Source organism: Mytilinidion resinicola (assembly GCF_010093595.1).
Source record: "Mytilinidion resinicola strain CBS 304.34 unplaced genomic scaffold BDZ99scaffold_5, whole genome shotgun sequence".
NCBI lineage: Eukaryota > Fungi > Ascomycota > Dothideomycetes > Mytilinidiales > Mytilinidiaceae > Mytilinidion > Mytilinidion resinicola.
In genome coordinates, this window is record NW_022985441.1 from 536,387 (window position 1) to 555,543 (window position 19,157).

The 19,157-nt window shown below is 51.5% G+C and overlaps 7 protein-coding genes across 7 annotated transcripts; 5 read left to right on the forward strand and 2 right to left on the reverse strand.

Moving 5' to 3' along the window:
- The first annotated feature begins 159 nt into the window (after positions 1-159).
- On the forward strand, positions 160-3,926 carry BDZ99DRAFT_437720 (nucleotide-diphospho-sugar transferase). Its single transcript, XM_033717595.1, has 5 exons — positions 160-732; positions 817-1,766; positions 2,012-2,944; positions 2,998-3,732; positions 3,785-3,926. The coding sequence occupies exons 1-5, from the start codon at positions 408-410 to the stop codon at positions 3,854-3,856; spliced, it is 3,015 nt and encodes a 1,004-aa protein (XP_033579918.1). The 5' UTR covers positions 160-407; the 3' UTR covers positions 3,857-3,926.
- A 1,436-nt stretch (positions 3,927-5,362) lies between these two features.
- BDZ99DRAFT_246591 (uncharacterized protein) lies at positions 5,363-6,160 on the forward strand. The gene has a single exon (XM_033713638.1). The coding sequence runs from the start codon at positions 5,561-5,563 to the stop codon at positions 5,975-5,977; it is 417 nt and encodes a 138-aa protein (XP_033579919.1). The 5' UTR covers positions 5,363-5,560; the 3' UTR covers positions 5,978-6,160.
- A 939-nt stretch (positions 6,161-7,099) lies between these two features.
- BDZ99DRAFT_246617 (Rad51-domain-containing protein) lies at positions 7,100-8,248 on the forward strand. Its single transcript, XM_033713639.1, has 6 exons — positions 7,100-7,220; positions 7,273-7,368; positions 7,423-7,622; positions 7,670-7,713; positions 7,763-7,900; positions 7,953-8,248. Exons 1-5 carry the CDS (start codon positions 7,182-7,184, stop codon positions 7,861-7,863), a joined length of 480 nt encoding a protein of 159 aa, XP_033579920.1. The 5' UTR covers positions 7,100-7,181; the 3' UTR covers positions 7,864-7,900; positions 7,953-8,248.
- A 1,048-nt stretch (positions 8,249-9,296) lies between these two features.
- On the forward strand, positions 9,297-10,379 carry BDZ99DRAFT_568237 (uncharacterized protein; the record flags this gene model as incomplete). The annotated part of the gene is made up of 2 exons (XM_033727767.1): positions 9,297-9,364; positions 9,420-10,379. Exons 1-2 carry the CDS (start codon positions 9,320-9,322, stop codon positions 10,377-10,379), a joined length of 1,005 nt encoding a protein of 334 aa, XP_033579921.1. The 5' UTR covers positions 9,297-9,319.
- Positions 10,380-13,526: 3,147 nt separating this feature from the next.
- On the reverse strand, positions 13,527-14,326 carry BDZ99DRAFT_517254 (uncharacterized protein; the record flags this gene model as incomplete). The annotated part of the gene is made up of 2 exons (XM_033725158.1): positions 13,527-14,200; positions 14,251-14,326. 2 exons carry the CDS (start codon positions 14,324-14,326, stop codon positions 13,527-13,529), a joined length of 750 nt encoding a protein of 249 aa, XP_033579922.1.
- A 606-nt stretch (positions 14,327-14,932) lies between these two features.
- BDZ99DRAFT_460288 (uncharacterized protein) lies at positions 14,933-15,216 on the reverse strand. Its single transcript, XM_033719356.1, has one exon. The coding sequence runs from the start codon at positions 15,117-15,119 to the stop codon at positions 14,964-14,966; it is 156 nt and encodes a 51-aa protein (XP_033579923.1). The 5' UTR covers positions 15,120-15,216; the 3' UTR covers positions 14,933-14,963.
- A 1,071-nt stretch (positions 15,217-16,287) lies between these two features.
- BDZ99DRAFT_381441 (alpha/beta-hydrolase) lies at positions 16,288-18,399 on the forward strand (the record flags this gene model as incomplete). Its single annotated transcript, XM_033715239.1, has 11 exons — positions 16,288-16,568; positions 16,627-16,736; positions 16,794-16,872; positions 16,920-17,105; positions 17,155-17,242; positions 17,297-17,477; positions 17,500-17,694; positions 17,747-17,802; positions 17,866-18,005; positions 18,065-18,156; positions 18,206-18,399. 11 exons carry the CDS (start codon positions 16,288-16,290, stop codon positions 18,397-18,399), a joined length of 1,602 nt encoding a protein of 533 aa, XP_033579924.1.
- Between the last annotated feature and the right edge of the window lie 758 nt (positions 18,400-19,157).

Genomic DNA, 19,157 nt, shown 5'->3' on the forward strand with positions numbered 1-19,157 from the left:
TGGCGGCGACTGCTGCTTTGTTTTTGCGAGGAGAGCTCGTCGCGCGGGACATCTCGCTGTTGGAGATGACCCGAGGTAGGCGGGGATCGGCCAGAGCTAGCACTCGACAGCTGCCGTCCGGCCTCGAAGACTGGGGATGGCATGAGAATCCTCTGAATGCATCGTTGTGATTCCTCCACTTGTCCATGGGGTCTAGACTAACTGTAACATCCGCCGCTCATCGCAGCGCAGCAATACTGCCCGAGAGGACATCATTGTCCCGATATAAAGACATGCACGTTGCCGGCGTGTATCCGGGTGCTAACCACCACCATACTGAAGCATCGCGTTGAGCTCAGCCCACTGTTTCCTCTTTCCATAGTCCTTTCTTAATCTAAGTATTGCGTGGACATCTCCTCAGATCGACAATGCCTTCTACCATGTCTTCAGGCGCACGAAGCTTCCCGACCATTAAGGAGATCCGAACTTTCATCACGCAAGGACCCGGCTCCGGCGGAGACTACCACAATGTCAAAGGCGGCCATTGGCTGATAGATTCGAAGATCTCGACGCCCATGTCACAGTATGAGCAGTATCGGAAGTCCCGGACAAGCTGGGGGATCAATGTGCTGGGGTCGTTCTGTGTGGAGCTCGAAGCCACTGATGGCACAAAGGGCTTCGCTACTGGGTTTGGAGGGCCTCCTGCATGCTGGCTCGTGGCAGAGCACTTTGAGAGGTTTCTCATCGGTGCCGGTGGGTTCATTCCCTTTCTTTCACGTGCCACTTCTGTCAATATATCCCCGCCGATGTGTTCATTTTCTGACGCAACACCCGCAGATCCGAGAGACACCAATCATCTGTTCGAGCAGATGTATCGGGCATCCATGTTTTATGGACGGAAGGGTTTGCCCGTGGCCGTGATCTCGGTCATTGACTTGGCCATCTGGGATCTTCTAGGGAAGATTAGGAACGAGCCTGTATACAAGATGATAGGTGGTGCCACCCGGGAAAGGCTAGACTTCTACTGTACCGGCCCGGAACCGGCTGCTGCGAAGGCTATGGGCTTTTTCGGAGCCAAAGTTCCCCTTCCGTATGGACCAGGGGAAGGTGTTGAGGGCCTCAAGAAGAACGTGGAGTTTCTACGCAAGCACCGGGAAAGCGTTGGTCCCGATTTCCCTCTCATGGTGGATTGCTATATGAGCCTGAACGTCCCTTATACCATCGAGGTCGTGAAGGCATGCAAGGAGTTCAACATCAACTGGTGGGAAGAGTGCTTGTCTCCCGACGACTCGGACGGATTCGAACAGATTAAGCGTGCTCATCCCCGAATGAAGTTCACAACTGGAGAACACGAGTACTCGAGGTATGGATTCCGGAAGCTAATTGAAGGGCGCAACTTGGACATTCTCCAGCCAGATGTGATGTGGGTGGGAGGCATGACGGAATTGCTGAAGGTTGCTGCAATGGCATCTGCGTACGACATTCCCGTTGTGCCTCATGCCAGCGGACCATACAGCTACCATTTCGTCGTCTCGCAGGCCAATTCGCCCTTTCAAGAGTATCTGGCAAACTCGCCCGACGGTAAGTCGGTGCTGCCAGTATTTGGAGACCTCTTCCTCAACGAACCCATCCCAGCGAAGGGCTTCCTCAATGTATCGGACCTCGACAAGCCTGGGTTTGGACTGGAGCTGAACCCAGCAGCTCGGCTGATCGACGCGGCATCGATCTTAAACCCAGCACCTTCGAGATCTCTGAAATCTGCTGATGAGATTGCGGTGAATGGGGAGGTTAATGGACATTCTGCATAAGATTTGTACGGTACACGGTAGTTTTGTAGAGCGCGAAGTTGCATTGAGCTTCACCGCCACCCAATATACACAATACGTATATTTCACGAAGAGCTTTCCAGACCAGCGAATGGATGGCGAATTAGATTACCTATTTTTAGTGACTGTGCGCTAAAATGCTTTGGCATGGGACGCTCGTGCTGACGCAAGGGACGGTGAAAGGCGGATGCAGCATTCTAGCTCAGCTTGCGCCACGATCCCCACCACAAGGGGTTGGTGTGTCTCGAACCGCCTTCAGCTCTTGTTGTCTGACACCGACTGCCCATAAATACAAGCTTCCTCCAGGAATCCACTCCACTCAATCATCAACTCAAGATTCTGAGTATTCTCCCTCTGCTTTTTCCCAATTCAATTCCAAGTTCCTCAGCCATATACCCCGCCGTGGTTGCATCATAGCCATGCAAGCTCTCAATACTCTAGCTGAGAAGCTACACCTTACTGGCCACGCTGACAGCGTGAAAGAGCCTGGCGAAGAACAGGTCAAGGAGCTTAGGGAGAAGTACGACAAGGCTGGTCAAGGCCAGGTCTTCGCGTTCTACGATGAGCTAGACACGCCCCAGAAAGCAGCTCTCTTCGAGCAGATCTCCAAATTCGACCCAATCTACATTAACGAGCTGGCCGAGAAAGCCCTTAACCCGCCAAAGGCTGAAGCCAAAGACGCCGAGCCGACCCTCGATCCGCTACCAGACAATGCAACCTCTTCGATCCTTGACTCGAAAGACGAAGACCTCACAAATTGGTACAACTCGGGGCTAGAGCTGATTGCGGATAACACTGTAGCCGTTGTGCTAATGGCAGGAGGCCAGGGCACACGGCTGGGAAGCAGTGCCCCGAAGGGATGCTATGACATTGGATTGCCCAGCCAGAAGTCGCTCTTTCAGCTACAGGCCGAGAGAATCTACAAGGTCCAGCAACTGGCGAAGAAGAAACACGGCAAAGAGCATGTCACTGTGCCCTGGTACGTGATGACCAGCGGGCCAACTCGGGGCCCTACGGAGAAGTTTTTGAGCGAGAACAACTTCTTTGGTCTCGAGAAGGAAGACGTGGTTGTGTTCGAGCAAGGCGTGCTGCCCTGCATCTCCAATGACGGCAAGATCTTGCTCGAGAGCAAGTCTAAGGTACGTTCTCGGCAAAAGTAACACGTCTCACCGCCTACTAACTAGGATTATAGCTCGCTGTCGCACCAGACGGAAACGGTGGGCTCTACCAAGCCCTCATCTCCTCCGGCGTTGTCGCCGACATGGAAAAGCGAGGCATCAAGCATATCCACGCATACTGTGTCGATAACTGCCTAGTCAAGGTCGCCGACCCCGTGTTCATCGGCTTCGCAGCGTCGAAGGACGTGGACATCGCAACAAAGGTCGTCCGAAAGCGCAACGCCACAGAGTCTGTCGGACTCATCCTGCAAAAGAACGGCAAGCCAGACGTTGTCGAGTACTCTGAGATCGACGCAGCAACTGCCGAGGCAAAAGACCCTCACAAGCATGACCTGCTCAAGTTCAGGGCCGCCAACATAGTCAACCACTACTACTCGTACCGTTTCCTCGAGAGCATTCCAGAATGGGCGAAGAGGCTGCCTCACCACGTTGCTAGGAAGAAGATTCCCTACGTAGATACCGAGAAGGGCGAGACTGTCAAGCCGGAGAAGCCAAACGGAATCAAGCTTGAACAGTTCGTCTTCGATTGTTTTCCGTTCCTCACGATGGACAAATTTGCATGCATGGAGGTGAAGCGTGAGGACGAGTTCTCGCCGCTGAAGAACGCTAGAGGTACTGGCGAGGACGACCCGGATACTAGCAAGAGGGACATCCTCACGCAGGGTGCTAAATGGGTGCAGGCCGCAGGTGGTGTGGTTGTAAGCGAGGATGCTGATTCTGGCGTTGAAGTTTCGCCGTTAATCAGCTACGTAAGCCAACTATGTTCCTTTTCTAAAGTCATTGCTAACAATCTTGTTGTAGGGCGGCGAAGGGCTCGACTTCCTCAAGGACCGCACTATCAAGGCACCAGCGGTCATCGAGAAGGATGAGTAGGTCTAGCGCAAGCAGAGCAGAGAAGGGTGCCGGGATTGATTGACGAATTCAAATGATGCGACCAAGAGAGTCGACCAAAACACATGGCGTACGGATATAGATGTACTGCAACATGAATACAAGTTTTCATTTTAAGAGATCCAACATGTGCTACTGTCTCTAACTGCTTATCAACCGCCCTTTCGACCACTCCATTATACACACATAAATGGCGCGCTCCCACCAATGACAGCCGCAAGAATGGCACAATACCTAATAATCTCTCGAATCAGGAGCGGCTGCATGAGCGCACAGCAGGCCGTTGTCATGTCTCTCCCAGGTTAGGCCAGTACCACCTCGGGCACCAGTGCATGCCAACGTCTGGGGTGCCGCTCCGCAATGGGTTCCTGCATGCAACTCTCACTTGTCCTCCCGCCACATGGTGACATGACTCTGCATGTGCTGATATCCCGCCCCAAAAGCGACCAGATCCCGAGCAGCCTTACCCGAGCACGCACCGCTGTGCCGCTCAAATTTCCGGACTGCCCGCCAATCAGACTATGGATCTGGCATCAATCTGGGGTTGGATTTGGGGTCCAAGGTTCTGCGGCTTCATCGAGATCGAGGAACCACGGTAGAGTGGCGCACGAGGCAGCGTCCCGGTCCCTCTCGGAACGTGGCCCGAGGCGGGGAGAGGCTCTCTGTGAGACGTCGAACACAAAGCTGGAACTAGGACATCACATCTATGACGCTCCGGGGCCCTCTGCCAGCACGTTGCCACGGTCATGGCCAAAAAGAGCTCCAATACTGCGGAGCGCGCAGAGCTTCGACCAGAGCGGCAAGTCGCCGCTCCAACAGCATCAGTCCAAGATTGGGCTCTCGCGGGTACGGCGCCAGACGACAGCGTGGCGAACAGCCAGCACAGCGGGCGCTTCCACGTCGCCGTCGACAGGCCGGGTCGGTGGCCTGCAGAATTTGCTCCAACGCTAACCAAGCACCTCGGCCAAGGGTCGCCCCATGCCTTTCCCATTTTCCGCTCACGCCTGAGCAGCCCTCGACCACCACTCCCTATAAACTCCCAGCACTCTGTTTGCACGGCGGAAGGTTGAAGCTGCGAAGAGGGAAGGATAGGAGACTGTGAGTACGCGCTCCTTTTGCCCGCCGCGCTTCTCTGCGCCGTCCCGGCTGCGCTCCATCTTTCTGCGCCTCACAGAGACATCCCGCTGACCGGCCCAGGAGAAGGTTTTGCAGAAAGAAAAGAGGTACGAGAGCTCCTCCAGGCACCGCCCGCCCGTCCGCCATTCACCGAACGGCCCCAACCACTTGCGCAAGCAAACCCTCGCAGCTACAAGCTTCTATCCTCCTTTCCTCCACTTGGCCGAAATTTCAGGCACCTGCAACCGAAGTACTGGCACTGACACTGGACATAAAGTATCACGGGAGGATTAAAAGAAAATGTCGTCCCTATCACGTCGTGCGTGCTACAAGTGCGGCAACGTCGGCCATTACGCCGGTATGCTCGAATGCGCCTGCGACAAGGGCCGATACTGATGGTTTGCGACAGAGGTCTGCTCTTCGTCTGAGAGGCTGTGCTACAACTGTGAGCTACTCTGAACTGCCAATCTATATGCGCCAAGTACTAATCTGCAACTACAGGCAAGCAACCAGGTACATGCCAGCTGTTTGGACCAACTTCGAAGTGAAGACTAACCACCAACTAAGGCCATGAGTCTAATGGATGCCCACACCCCCGCACGACCGAGAGTACGACTTCCTATCACGCCTAGACACACTGTTCCTTCGTTAACACACTCTACAGCCAAGCAGTGCTACCACTGCCAGGGCCTCGGTCACGTCCAGGCTGACTGCCCGACTCTCCGTCTGAGCGGTGCTGGAACCAGCGGAAGATGTTACTCCTGCGGCCAGCCCGGGCATCTTGCTGTAAGGATATTCCAAGCTCACCCACATTCCTTCCCTGACAACTTGACAGCGCTCTTGCCCGAACCCAGGTGCCGCTGGAATTGGACGCGGGGCCGGGATCCCCCGCGGCGGCTTTGCCGGTGGCTTCCGAGGAGGTTTCGCTGGCGGTCCACGACCGGCCACCTGCTACAAGTGTGGCGGACCCAATCACTACGCTCGTGACTGCCAGGCTCAAGCCATGAAGTGCTACGCCTGTGGCAAGCTTGGCCATATCTCACGCGACTGCACCGCGCCGAACGGAGGACCCCTCAACACGGCTGGCAAGACTTGCTACAGATGCGGCGAGGCCGGTCATATCTCCCGAGAATGCCCGCAAGCTGAGGTCAATGGCGATGGTCTGCCTGCTGCTAATGCCAGCGCAGGAGTTGCACCCCCAGCTCCTACGCCGGCCGTGGCATAGACACAGCAACCGATTGTATCTTGCGTGTCCCACGGGATTATGACATTGCAAGAAAAATTCCTGACAACTACTACGTCCCCGGAACCTACTGTCCCATGTTCAGCTACAATTTTTTCCCATATCCACAATCGTTTCCCTTGCCTGCGGCAGCCATTCCTCCCTAGACACTGGCCCCGACATTATCTCTTCACGTTATAACGACCCCGCAAAAGTATTTCACGAATAAACATCTCCGATACCCCATGAAATTAGCATTCCCAGGAAACCTTCGAACCGGATTGGATTGAGGCTGTCTTTTTCTTTTTGAGCCTACGTCTGGACACCAGAGCCTGTTGATGGGCTTTGGCAGTTGGATAGAGGCAATGAGGGAAAGGGCGAGGCCTAAGCAATGGAGGGTGGCAAGCAGCAAAGTTGGGAAAGGCTTGGAGGGATGGTGTGTAGAGCAGTGAGCGCCTGTCGGTGTGGTTTGTTTACTTCTAGGTTGTTTGGCACCCAATGGCATGTCTATCTTGGTGCTTCTCGTCCCTGTGGCGCGATGCAGTTGGCTTGTTGAGGGATGTGGTTCACTATGAAGTTGTTCTCCTTCTCGTGTGCATATTTCCACTCCATCAAATGCAGAACTTTATCTTGGCTGGAGAGTTGTGAGGCTCTTGACGCACTGGCATTAAGACCATATCGCAGTTGTAACATTTACGATATCTAGGCCTTTGCGCTCTATCCCAAGGCGTTGCCGTTCCCAAAAGATCGATGGTATTTTTCCTGCTAGTCTCATTTTTCATTTCAGCCTCGGCTTGGCGTAAATGACCAAACCTTCTTCCAACCTCCATCCTCTCCTTCCTTCCATCTCATCTCTTCCCGTCTAACTCTTTCATCATCTGCACCCGCTTCAACTCGCCCCATCTCGTCCCATCTCACTCTCGCCCATCCCGCCACCGTTTACCTCTCACCGCTCCGCTGAGTCTCACGATGCCTTCTTCCGTTGCGAGCGACGACTCTCAGAACGATGTAGGCCACCGATTCGACAAGATGTCGATGACCGTGTACTAATGTGCCACAGGATGGCTTCATTGTTGACATCGATGCGATCCAGGCCCACGGGATCGGGGCGGTGGACATCTCGAAGCTGAAGACGAGTGGCTATTACACGATCGCGGTGAGCGTCTCGTCCATGATAGAACTGAGAATTTGAAATCTGATGGAGTGGCAGTCCGTTCATGCTGCGACGCGTCGGAATCTGCTCAAGATCAAGGGGTTCTCTGAGATCAAGGTTGATAAGGTCAAGGATGCCATTGCGAAGTGCCAGCCGTCTGGAGGCGGATTCGTCACCGCCCAGGAGCTTGGTCAGCAGCGCAAACGAGTGCTCAAGATCTCTACTGGCAGCAAGCAGTTCGATGCGATCATTGGAGGGTAAGGCTCGGGCTACTTGTGGAATTGATGGGTGCTGACCACGTCAGAGGCTTTCAGACGATGAGTATCAGCGAGGTCTTCGGAGAGTTTCGTAAGTTTTGCTCAGGGATGTCTTAGTGAATGGGTCTGATGGAACTTAGGCTGCGGAAAGACCCAGATCGCGCACACTATGTCGGTCATAGCTCAACTTCCCAAGGTATACATATTCCGTCGAATGACCTCGACTCCTCTGACAAAATAGGACATGGGCGGTGCGGAAGGCAAGGTGGCATACATCGGTTGGTTTCTCTACCAAGGCTTTGAAGAAAATCCCGTTGACCGATGATGCAGACACCGAGGGCACATTCCGACCTGAACGGTAACCACTCCTCCAAATCAATGCTCGTTGGCTTCCTCCTGACTCCTTCCAGCATCACCCAGATTGCCGAACGCTTCGGCGTTGATCCCGAGAACGCCCTCGAGAACATCAGTTATGCTAGAGCAGTCAACAGCGAGCATCAGATGGAGCTGCTTAACCGGGTCGCCGAGTACTTCGTCAACAACGAGTATCGCCTTCTAGTCATCGATAGCATCATCTCCCTTTTCCGAGTGGACTACGTCGGTCGTGGAGAACTCAATGAGCGTCAGCAGAAGCTCAATCAATTCCTCTCTAGACTGACCCATCTCGCCGAAGGTGAGCAAGACTTGAGAGAATCAATTGAGATATTGTCCGCTTACATCTTCTAGCTTTCAACATCGCCGTTCTTCTGACCAACCAAGTACAGAGTGATCCTGGTGCCAGTGCCCTCTTTGCCGGTGCCGACGGTCGCAAACCAGTCGGCGGTCACATCCTCGCCCATGCCTCTACCACTCGAATCCTCCTTCGTAAAGGCCGCGGTGAAGAACGTGTTGCAAAGGTTCAGGACTCTCCGGGTATGGGGAGACTCAATCAATACATTTCTGCGATCTACTAATCGCTCTTCCTTAGATTGTCCCGAGCGCGAGGCTACCTACATCATCACCAACGGCGGTATCAACGACCCAGAGAAGGCATAATCTTGCTGGCACGATATCCGACGATCTCGCCCGATTTCGACTACATTGTTTTAAACTTTCTGTTCCATGTGGGGGGCGCATCTGATGACATTTTCCTATACCTTTGTACCACATCGTATTTTATCTTGAAGAGCGTTCTCTTGTCGAAGTACGGAAAAATTTGTTTTCAGTTTACTTTTACGATGCAAGGCAAGCGTCTTTTTTATGTCTCATTCGTTGATATTTCACATCGCCGCATTCTAGTCCAGAAAAAGTTTCTTATGTCAATGTAAGGGAATATTTTTCGTCATCTTCTTTCAAGATGGTAACTACGGGTTCATGCACTTATGGGTGTCTATATATATTATTCTCCATGTTCCCTCCTTTGCATGCTTCGATACCATCCTTAAACGCTGTGGTACGTGAGCCTGGTGATCGTGAACAGTCTTGAAGGAATTGAAGGAATGCAATCTATGCAAGGCTCAGGTATTCCAAAAAGTGTCTGCCTAACTGCCGTGCCGCTATGCAGGGGTAAGCTCTCATGGGCTTTTCTTAGCACCCCGCTACAAAATGTGAGCTGTGCCTCGAGCCACTACATAATTTAAGTATCACCCGTACCCCGCCACTGCTGACCTCTACCCGGGACAAGCATCCGTCGAACTCAGAGGGAACAATCGCATGCAATGAAGCAAATGCTCAACGTACTCTCTAGAAGAGTTTCAAACTCGGTGAGCATCAGAACTTCTCGTAAACAATTCATGGATGCCAGCTGACATCCAACAGACCTCTGACAACCTCTTCGATACCCTGCTTGAATCCACCAAAACCATAAACCCGCAACAGCAATGCCCGCTATTCAGCCGCTTACCCCGTGAACTGCGCGATGAGGTCTTTGCCTACGCCCTCCTCAACACGTGCCACGACCCCTTCCACCGGGGCTTTCCCCAGTCCGAACGGGCGAGCAAAAAGCACGACATCGCTCTCCCGCTCCTCCTCACCTGCCGCGCCGTCTACAGCGAAACCCGCTACCTCCCCATCTCCCTTAACGCGATCTCCGTCGGGAATAACGCATCCAAGAAGGGAGACATTGCGCCCAGTTTCCCTAAGCGTCCCCATCAGCTCCCGGAAAGGCTCGGAAACCTCCTCCACAACCATGCTCAGGCCATCGACTACACTCTCATGCAGACGTTCCTGGAAGTTGGGTATCATTTCCAGAGCTTTACGAATTTCCTGACGGGACCGGAACCTGTCAAGTACCTCACGCTCCGCCTCGAGCGCATGGACTGGTGGACGTGGGAGACGGCTCCCGGGGATGTCGCGCGTGATGGCGGGCTCGCGCTGGATCAGAGCGTTGGGGCGGGCTCCGTAGAGAATAGGCCAACGGCGGGGGTAATGCGGGAGCTGGCGCAGAGGAGGAGGGAGAGGGGGCGGCTCGACGGCGTTGCGATCGCTCGAGACGAAGACGGGGCGGCTGCGGGCTGGGGCGTTGCGCTCTCGCGCGATTTCCCGGGGCTGAAGGAGCTGGAGATGGTGTTTGAGAGCTTCAGAGCGAAGAAGGCGCAGCTGGAGGAGGTGGTGAGGTGTGCGGAGACGTGGGAGTTTGGAATGGGGGAGGAGTTTGTGCTGAGATGCGTTGGGGTGGAAAGGGGGAGTTGGGAAGGAGGGGAGGTGGAGAGGAAGGTGGAGTGGCAGCGTGGGCCATTTGAGGTGACGGTTGTACGGTGGAGGAGGGTGAGGGCGTAAGGTTTGGAGATACACCGATGGATCTTGGCCGTGAACTTATTCGCATCGTGAGGTGTTCCCTTGGCATGGATGTGCTCGGCGTCTAATATCTCATATACAGTTTCCAGGAAGCAAAAATCCCAAACAGCCGAGCATTGCAGGTTGCATCGTGTTGAAGAGACAGACAACTGGACCAATTGCTCCTCTGAACTAACTACGCCTTAGCTAGAGCCACTTCCGCGGGGTTTCTGAAACAAATGCGCTCAACGCCGAAGCCTACAGACCGTTACCCCCTTACATATCTCACGTGCCCCCCACGGGGCCGGCTGCCTCCGAATTTTTCTTCTAGGTATAAAATCTCTCTCCCGTCAACAGACCTTAACCTTTTTCCTTAGCAGTGGTAGTGTCTTAGCTGGAGTAAACCTACCCAGAGTCTATCTACATGGTGCGGAGGGAATGGGTCTTGTAAAACCGGAATTGCAGGTACGCAATGGCTCTGGGTAGTAGCGGATTGAACGGCGAAGGTCGAAGGCGAATGGTGCATCAAAACAGTCCTTGCGGCGCTCGAATGGAGTGCGCCGGACCGGAAGTGGCGCATTGAAACCGGCGGCTGAGAACACGAATTATGAAGGTCGGTGGGAATGCTGCTGCTGAAGCTTCTCCAATTTTCATGAATGATCGTTGCCCGCAGTTCTGGGTGTTGATGCTCTTCCCCTGCTTCAGCTATACACGTAAAGACAACGTCCTAGTTCGTTGGTGAGTTCCAGCATCGCTAGCAATGCCTTATGTGCACGGCTTCCAGACCACCCAACACCATGATGCTCTGGAAACGTGGTTTTATCTAGCTCCACGGCCCATGCGCGCGACTCTAACTCCGAGTCCTGCAACACCCCGAAGCTCCATCAATGGTGTAACTCGCTTGTTTTGCAGGACACCACACATCGGGGGTTATGAAGCGTCCATTTTGCTCCTCCACACCGAACCACCAATATCAAATCGATTACCGTATGGTTTTGATGGACCCGGTGTCTCCAACCTCTGCTTCCTCTTGCTCGAGCGAAGTCCGCGAAGAAAGGGGAGGGTTTTCATACCCCGGGCGGAAGAGGAATTGAGCTGACTCACGTAGGGCACGTGATAGCGATCGGGGAGAGTTTGGAGTCTCCATCGAAACACTAGGGAAGTAGAGATTGAGGGGGGTAGTGGAGAACGTGACGAGCAGGTGGGGCTTACCAATCCCCCAGCTCCATTTCTCTCGAGGGTAGAAAAGCTGGCCAGGAGAGAGTTGATCCGCATGGAGTGAGGTGGGAGTAGGAAGCGCGGCCGTGAGAAATGGGTGGGCTGTTCAAAAGCAGCATGCGGTCGTGCTCATGGAAGTTGGTGGCAGTGGCCTGGAGTACCACCCACTCCACCCAACATGATGTTTCGCGGTCCGGGTCGGGGCGCTTGAATTTGTGTTCGATTGCTGATGGTATTCTAGAGCGTTTTGCCGGTTTAGTGTCCAGCAACATCGACACTTGGTAGGCTTCAACGCTTGAAAATGGTGGTGTATCTCTGCAAAAGGGGGAAGTAATGCCCATCTTCGCGCCACCCCGAGAATCACATCCGGTGCCATTCGCTTCACGTTTGCTTTGTAATAGCAAACCAAACATCCCCAAGATCCTCCCATGACCTGGAAAGTCGCTAATTGTGAATTAGAGCACGTATGCGCAGGTATGCGCCTTGTTGGCATTGTATTTAACAGTTAAAAGTCTTTTATACTAGGATAGAGTCGTAGAAAGGTAGCAGCACGTATGTACTAGTACACGTGCTCCAGGGAAAAGAAGAATAAAGTGAAGATCTCTTATTACGTTGTACTACATATTAGAGCATGTGCGATAGAAATTGAGAGAGAAAAGAATAGTTCACGCGTAGTAAAAGCAAAGCACGTGTAAGCACACCTTCTAATAGTATAAGACGCCGTCCGCTTCTAGCTTTCCAGAGCGTTTAAGGGGAGCAAACAAGGTTTCCCATGCAGACCGTTTAAACCGTCCAAGTCCGTCAGTCCCATGGCGGCGGGTGGGGATTAATAGACTCGCGACGGGGCCCCCAATGGACTTGGCGGGTGTTTGGGGTGCAAACCTGCCTTGCAGATGGGTGTATGGGGGGATTGAACTCAAGGATATACTCCCTTCCCATGGTGTGATGTCAAAGTAGCGGAAGCGTAGTGCAATGGTGGCGGTTGGTGACATCCGGTCCGTAGTGGTGATGACAGTTATTTAAGGACACAACTGGCCGTTTGTTAGTGGAGACGACGATGACTGCCATCAAGAGGAGAGGTGATGCTGCGCTTTGAGCACTGTGAACCGATGCTGGATAAACTCAGGCGGAGAGAGATTTAAACGTTGTGATGTGTAAGTTGACACGCTCCGAATCAAGACTATAGATTATTGATGGCGATAGAGATTCAGCAGGTTACGTGACTCGGTTGGGAGCAGCAATAGAGGAAGAGAAGGACTATACAGAGAAGCCACCTTCGTCAGTAGTAAGAAGTGGATTGAGGTTGTCGAAGATCTCGCCGGCCGACCTGCTTCAGCCTCAGCCTTCTAAGCCACTTGTGCCCTTCAATACCTGCGTGACTCCAGTGACACGCAGAAGATCAAGAACGATGTCTCCCGAATACATGCTAAGCCAGTTCATTCTGTCTAATTTTGGGCACCATGACGAGGAAAGAAAGCCCACTCTCAAATTTTCACAACTCTGTCCATGATGCGCGCTGATTGAGCATTGGATTCAAGTTATTAACCGGAGTTTCCAACGACTACCGACAGAATTCCTACCTAATGAGCCTACAACGGGGAGAAAAGTTGCACTTTCTGCGCGTTATTGCTGTGAACTATGCTCACTAATTTAGCACTGCTGTTGCGCGAGCAAATGCGGACAGGGGCCTGTAGACTGTAACCTCTGGACTGCGTAAAAAACGAATAACTATAGTGCTATAAGCTCCAGGGAACCAAATTATTGAATGGTAACAAAACTCTGATCTGAGTTCCGCTCTAATTTTGTCACACGATCACTCCCATAGTTAGATCTATTTGAATGGCCACAGCGGCTGAAAATAAGCAGCAGGTCTAGTGGATGCCTCAACGGCTTGCATTTTTAGACGGCTAGTAATAAGATCTTGACGCGAAGTTAAGCATTGCTATTTACACCGGACGTAGTAACTGGAGAGAGAAGGCTGTCCCCAATTGCCAGTTCATTTCCACAAGACATCATGGAACGCCCACTCTGGAAACGACTCCCACAACAGAGGAAGTCCCTCAGGCCATTCTGATTCCACGGAAACTGTTTGAGCCCGCCTGACGAGAATCTGCCCTTCTGAAGTGTTTTATGGTCCACATCAATATCAAATCCCCAAGTGAGACCAGTTCCTGGAATCGCCGACACATTCTTGGAGAATCCCGCATCGTCCAACACGCATAGAAATGCCTGGGCAGTCCATACTACCGCCTCGTTCTTCCCATTCACAACTAGTGCAATCGCTGGCGCATCAAAGACCGACGGGTTGACCCCCCAATACCCAAATGGAGTGTTGATATCCTGCGCGTAGGGGTAGAGATCCATTGTCCAATTCCCGTCATCTCCATCTTTCGAAACTTGCTTAACGAATTGGATCCATCCGAACAGTGAGGCGTATCCCGAGGTTGGGTTTGATGGGATAGGGTGGGTTACGTCGCCTTGGAGGACGGGAAAGCCGTGGAATTGATGAGCGAGTTGAGAAGGAGCAACGTCGGAATAGATGAGGTCGAGACCAAAAGCATGCTTGTCGGCATGGTCTGGCTGAATAATTATGCAAATGACACCAGCTTGGGGAGCGTAAAGTGCTGAATGCTTTCTTCGTATGTATTTGTTGAACGTGGATTGGGCTTGCAGTGTGCAAGATTTCCGAATATGCCAACAGTAAGTGTGTAGACGAAGAGAATGCGAGACATGATTTGTTTTAGAAGACAGACTTAAACAGAGATGGTACTTGTTGTCTAAGTATCGTGAAGCTTTCAAGGAGTTCTAGGCAGCACGGTTAGTAAACCGGCCGATTGCAATTTTGGGTCTGAACTGGACTGGACTAGCTGGACAAAAATAGGGATTGGATTGGACTGGCCGCTTATAAGTATGGATTGATTGGCCGGATTAGTACTTATTCAAGTTAAACCCTAAAAGGAGCGTAAATTTGTCCTTTTTAGGCTAAGCGGGAGGCTTCTAGTACGAATTAGACGGATTAAGGATTGAAAAGGGCCTAGATTGATTGATTGGATTGTTAGAAGCACGTATTAACAAACCGGCCATCAATCTGATTGAGGATTGGCCGGTTTACTAACCACGCTGGTATTAGGTGTTACTTATACCCGATTGCATGAGCTTGTCTCTCAGGCTCGAAGCTCTATTCCCTACGTTGAACAACTTGTGGCTTGTAGTATACGGGAATGATTGGTCTTTATTTTGGAGTGAGAACTCAAATAAGCATGTAGCTCGTACGTTTTACGGATACCGTCACCGACTGTTCGTCTAGTGTTGATGTATTCTACAGCCCTCTGACTAGGACTCAGGTTGAAAATTGATGTGAACTCTGTCTTATTTCGGGGGCCCGAAGGCCAAACTATATACTACGTAGGAAGTGACTGTATGCATAGGCAGAAGCACTAATTGGAGGCAGCAGTAGGCAGCATTAGGCAGGGTAGGCCACCGTACCCCAACCCCTCTCTGTAGAAGTTGTAACTGGCTAGGCATGTAGGCAGCTACTATGCCAGCAACTCCAAGTCTGTACGTAGGTGACCGTGAACCGTATGAGTTGTTGATCCTAGGTTGTAGCTGTTACAACCCGAGTCTAGGTGGTGCCGCAAGCGAGCTTACCTCAGCTCAGAGATACCAAGATGTTGTGATTTCGGACATGCTGCGCTAAACCTCACTCGGAACCTACGTTATTCTCGTTGGTTCTGCTTGTGGTGTAGCGAGAGTATTAGCGGTGTGCTAGTAGCAGCGAACCACTGAGAATCAACAGCTGAGCTCGCTGAGGTAACAAGCGACCGCTGACTAACAAGCGACCTACCTTCATGAATGTTTAGTTCGAACACGTTCAGCGCCCCAGACCTCTGAATTCTGATTGGACTGTTCGTTTAAGTGTTGGTCGTTCGTATAGTCATTGATCCATTCGTTTATTCGGTTCGTAACGGCACAGTACGTTCACTTCAGTCGGTATTTGCCCTGACTCGGGCAGATGAAAGCCCCGCCCATGCGAATAGCTTGTCTTACTGCCGTATGTTGAAATCTCTTAGTCTTTCGGGATTCAACTCATGGTACAAGGTTGATGCTGTACAGACTCTGTCAAACTCCCGGTAGTCTTGCGCAGATATGAAGCCATAGGCGAAATATGGAATCAGAGCTCGTGATCGCAGAAGTAGTCCAATTATGGACTGAAGATCACCGGCACTAAGCTTTATTACTTAAAGCGGGGTACCATGAGGTCGTCCTTTGAGGCGTTAATTCCAGGAACATTACCCTTCTCTAGGACCCATCTGTGGCTTGATATCCGTGCTAGGCCGCCGGAGTTGGCAAGAGTAGTCTAGATGAAAGAGTCATCCAAGAATTTCATCTCTCAGAAGTGCAAGGTAGACTTGAGCGGTGTGAGAAAATCTTCCTGAAGAGATGCATGGCGCGTTCTAATCCGGATATGAACTAGAACTTTTCTATCAGTCAACGAAGATTTCCAACCGGGCATAAATCTTTTTGCTCGTTCAATTTCCACACTGTCAGCCCCAGATATTCTAAAAATGGTGAGAAAGTCCGCATAACCATAAGTGCAAGCCAAGCCCCCTCAGTTCCCCAATAGTCGACTCCTAAGATCTGCCTTTTCCTCTTGATCCATTATCTACACCCTTTTCCAATCGACACTTTAGTCATGTTAGGCTACCTTCCATTACGCCTGGCGTATCTCTGTGCAGTTCTAGTGGGAGCGGCCTCTACCCATTATATCGATTGGGTGGATTGCAGCAAGCATGTTCCACCTCCAGCCACTTTCCTCAACACTACGAATGTCAACCTATCATCACTTCCTCAAACTCTCCATTGCGGCCGGATTAATGTGCCAATGGATTACTCGAAGCCTATTGGCGTCAACAACAATATTACTCTCGGCCTGGCCATGTACCGACCTGCAAATCCTAAGGGTGTAATATTCTTGTAAACAGCAACTAAAGCGACTTTCGACATTGAAGTAGATGACTGACAATTCCTATAGTTGTCCCGGCGGTACTGATGCAGGCGCTGCAGCTGCATGGCGAGTAGCTCTAAACCAGACAGGACCCTATTTTCCCGACTTCTCAGGCCTCGAAGATTATGATTTGATGAGTATGTTAACATCTTTACTTGGTGATTAGTACATACTAAAATATGCATTACCTACAGTGATGGATATACGCGGCACTTGGAGCTCCAACTTACTCAACGTATCTCTCGACACCGTCAGCTCCATTTTCGTCCCAAAGTCAGTCTCCATTCCATCTTTCAATCCTCCAAAACTCATGGCCATAGCCCAACAAATCAAAGCGAATTCGACGCTACTAAAGCTGCGTCCAAGGCAATAATACAGTCATTTGACGAATTAAGTTCTCCACCCGGTATCGTCCAGTTCCTCGGGATAAACGAGGTAATACAGGACCACGAATCTATTCGCAAGGCTCTTAAATACGAAAAGATCAATTTTATCGGGCTCTCATAGTATATAGCCTTTTACTCTTTGTACCGTTGCGCCCCTAACTTTGTTTAGCGGGTCATATCGAGCGCAACTTTACGCGGCCAAATATCCTCATCATGTCGGCCACTTCGTACTTGACGCTGTAGTTGCCCCTGGACTTGTAAGTCTCATGCTAGGCTAATTGTATATTCTACGATACTAATGCTGCCGTTAGAGCCTTGATGATCAAGCAAATACTGGAATTTTAGCTGGGAACAGAGCATTGCTCCGCGCAGACGCTTACTGCCAAAACGACCCGAGTTGTCCCTTCAAGGCGCAAGGCAGAGGCAGTGTCCCAAAGGTGAGTGGAGGATTGTGTCCTAATAAACCGTTGTTTTTCTCATCCCTCAACATAGGTCTACGGCGAACTTCTTGCAGCTGTGAAAAATTCTTCGCTGGAAACCTTCGCTCTCCAGTATGGCATCTACAATGAGCTGCAGGACCAACCAATATTCCCTATCATAAACCAAGATCTTGCGCAGCTGGCTCAGGGGAATACTAGCAGTCTTAGCGGAGGAGGGCCGTTGACTATAAACGATGCCGTAGGGATACCTTATCTTTGCAGCGATTATTGTGAGTGACCGTCCTGTCTTTCCACAAGACTCTGCCTTCTAACATAACCTAGACTTCGGAGACAACACTTTCGCCGGATTCCAAAAGTCCCTTCAAGCGGGTACAAAGGTAACAAGACTTCACTCGATAGCCTCTGTCTAAACCAGTTTACTAACCCTCATTCTCGTGCAGCTTGACACTTACAAAATCGGCCAAACCGCCGCCTGGAACATCCGCATGTACTGCGCCGCCTGGCCTTACGCCGTGGCCCCGCTCAAAACACTACACTTGAAAGCCCCGATGCTATTCGTGACCGCAGATTTTGACGCCAGGTATGCACGCTACTCACCCGATTTTGTCGATTACTCGTACTAAACTCAGTCGCGTGCAGCACCCCAACCGAATGGGCTACAATCGCCTGGAAGACTGCCGACCATTCCGCGCTGCTCGTTCGCCATGGTGATAACCATACTACCTTCAATCGTGCGTAAACCTTCCGTTCCCTTATGTTTCTCTTCTAATACATATATAGTTCCCGCCTCAATCGCAACCCGGATGGAAAAAGAATTTCTGCGGACCGGTGTTCTTCCGCGTGTTCAGAATGGTACTGAGGTTACGGTCTACCATGCGGGCATGTGTCGTGTGCCGATCCCGGATCCGTACGACGTGCCGACAGGCTTTGTCGCTGGAGATTGTGCTATCGAAGATGAGTGTAACTTGAATTGAAGAAGGGAGGGCCATAGAAGAGCTATAACGGCAGGCGGAGGAGCGTCATACGAGGAGAGCAAAAGAAAACCGACGAACGATGGAGAGTTGGAATAGATTGTTAGGATTAGTGCAGAGATACGAGGTCGTGGGTGTGGATAGAAGATGAAGTTTCTAACTCTAGGTAATTCTAAAAATAGCCACGCCTCACAAACCACCTATTCCCGAGGTCCTACCTCCTCTCCTCCTTGCCCCGCTAGCCTCCTTCAGCTCAAAGTGCATGCTCCATCCGTTTATTTCAAGTCCCTACTACTCGCAGTTCTAAGTTACTGGGGAAGTCGTCCAGGCTAGTGACGAAGAAGTATCTACCAGGACCTGTTTCCGAAGTTGGCAGCCGTCCATACGCTACTGTACTAGCGCATCCTTGGCGCCATTCCTCAGCTTGCATAAGTCACCTTTCAGCTCAACAGGGTTCCTTCTCTTAGCTGGCTTGGCGCCTCTACGCCTATATATACCCATCCTCCTACATAGCAATACACAAGAGTTCTCATCACTTTTCACCAGCTGCCAGAAGTATCTTGGTCTAACTTGTCCGCCATCGAGAGACGATGGTACTCCGATGCTGGAAAACGGCACGATCTGGGTATAAAAAAAACTTGGAAACACGGACTGATGAGCCGAATGTCGAAGTCCCGCTGGCAAGAGAGAGACTTTCATCTCGAACACCACGACCTCGATATCTCTCAGCGAATTCGTCGTCCTTGCAATTATCCCGCATA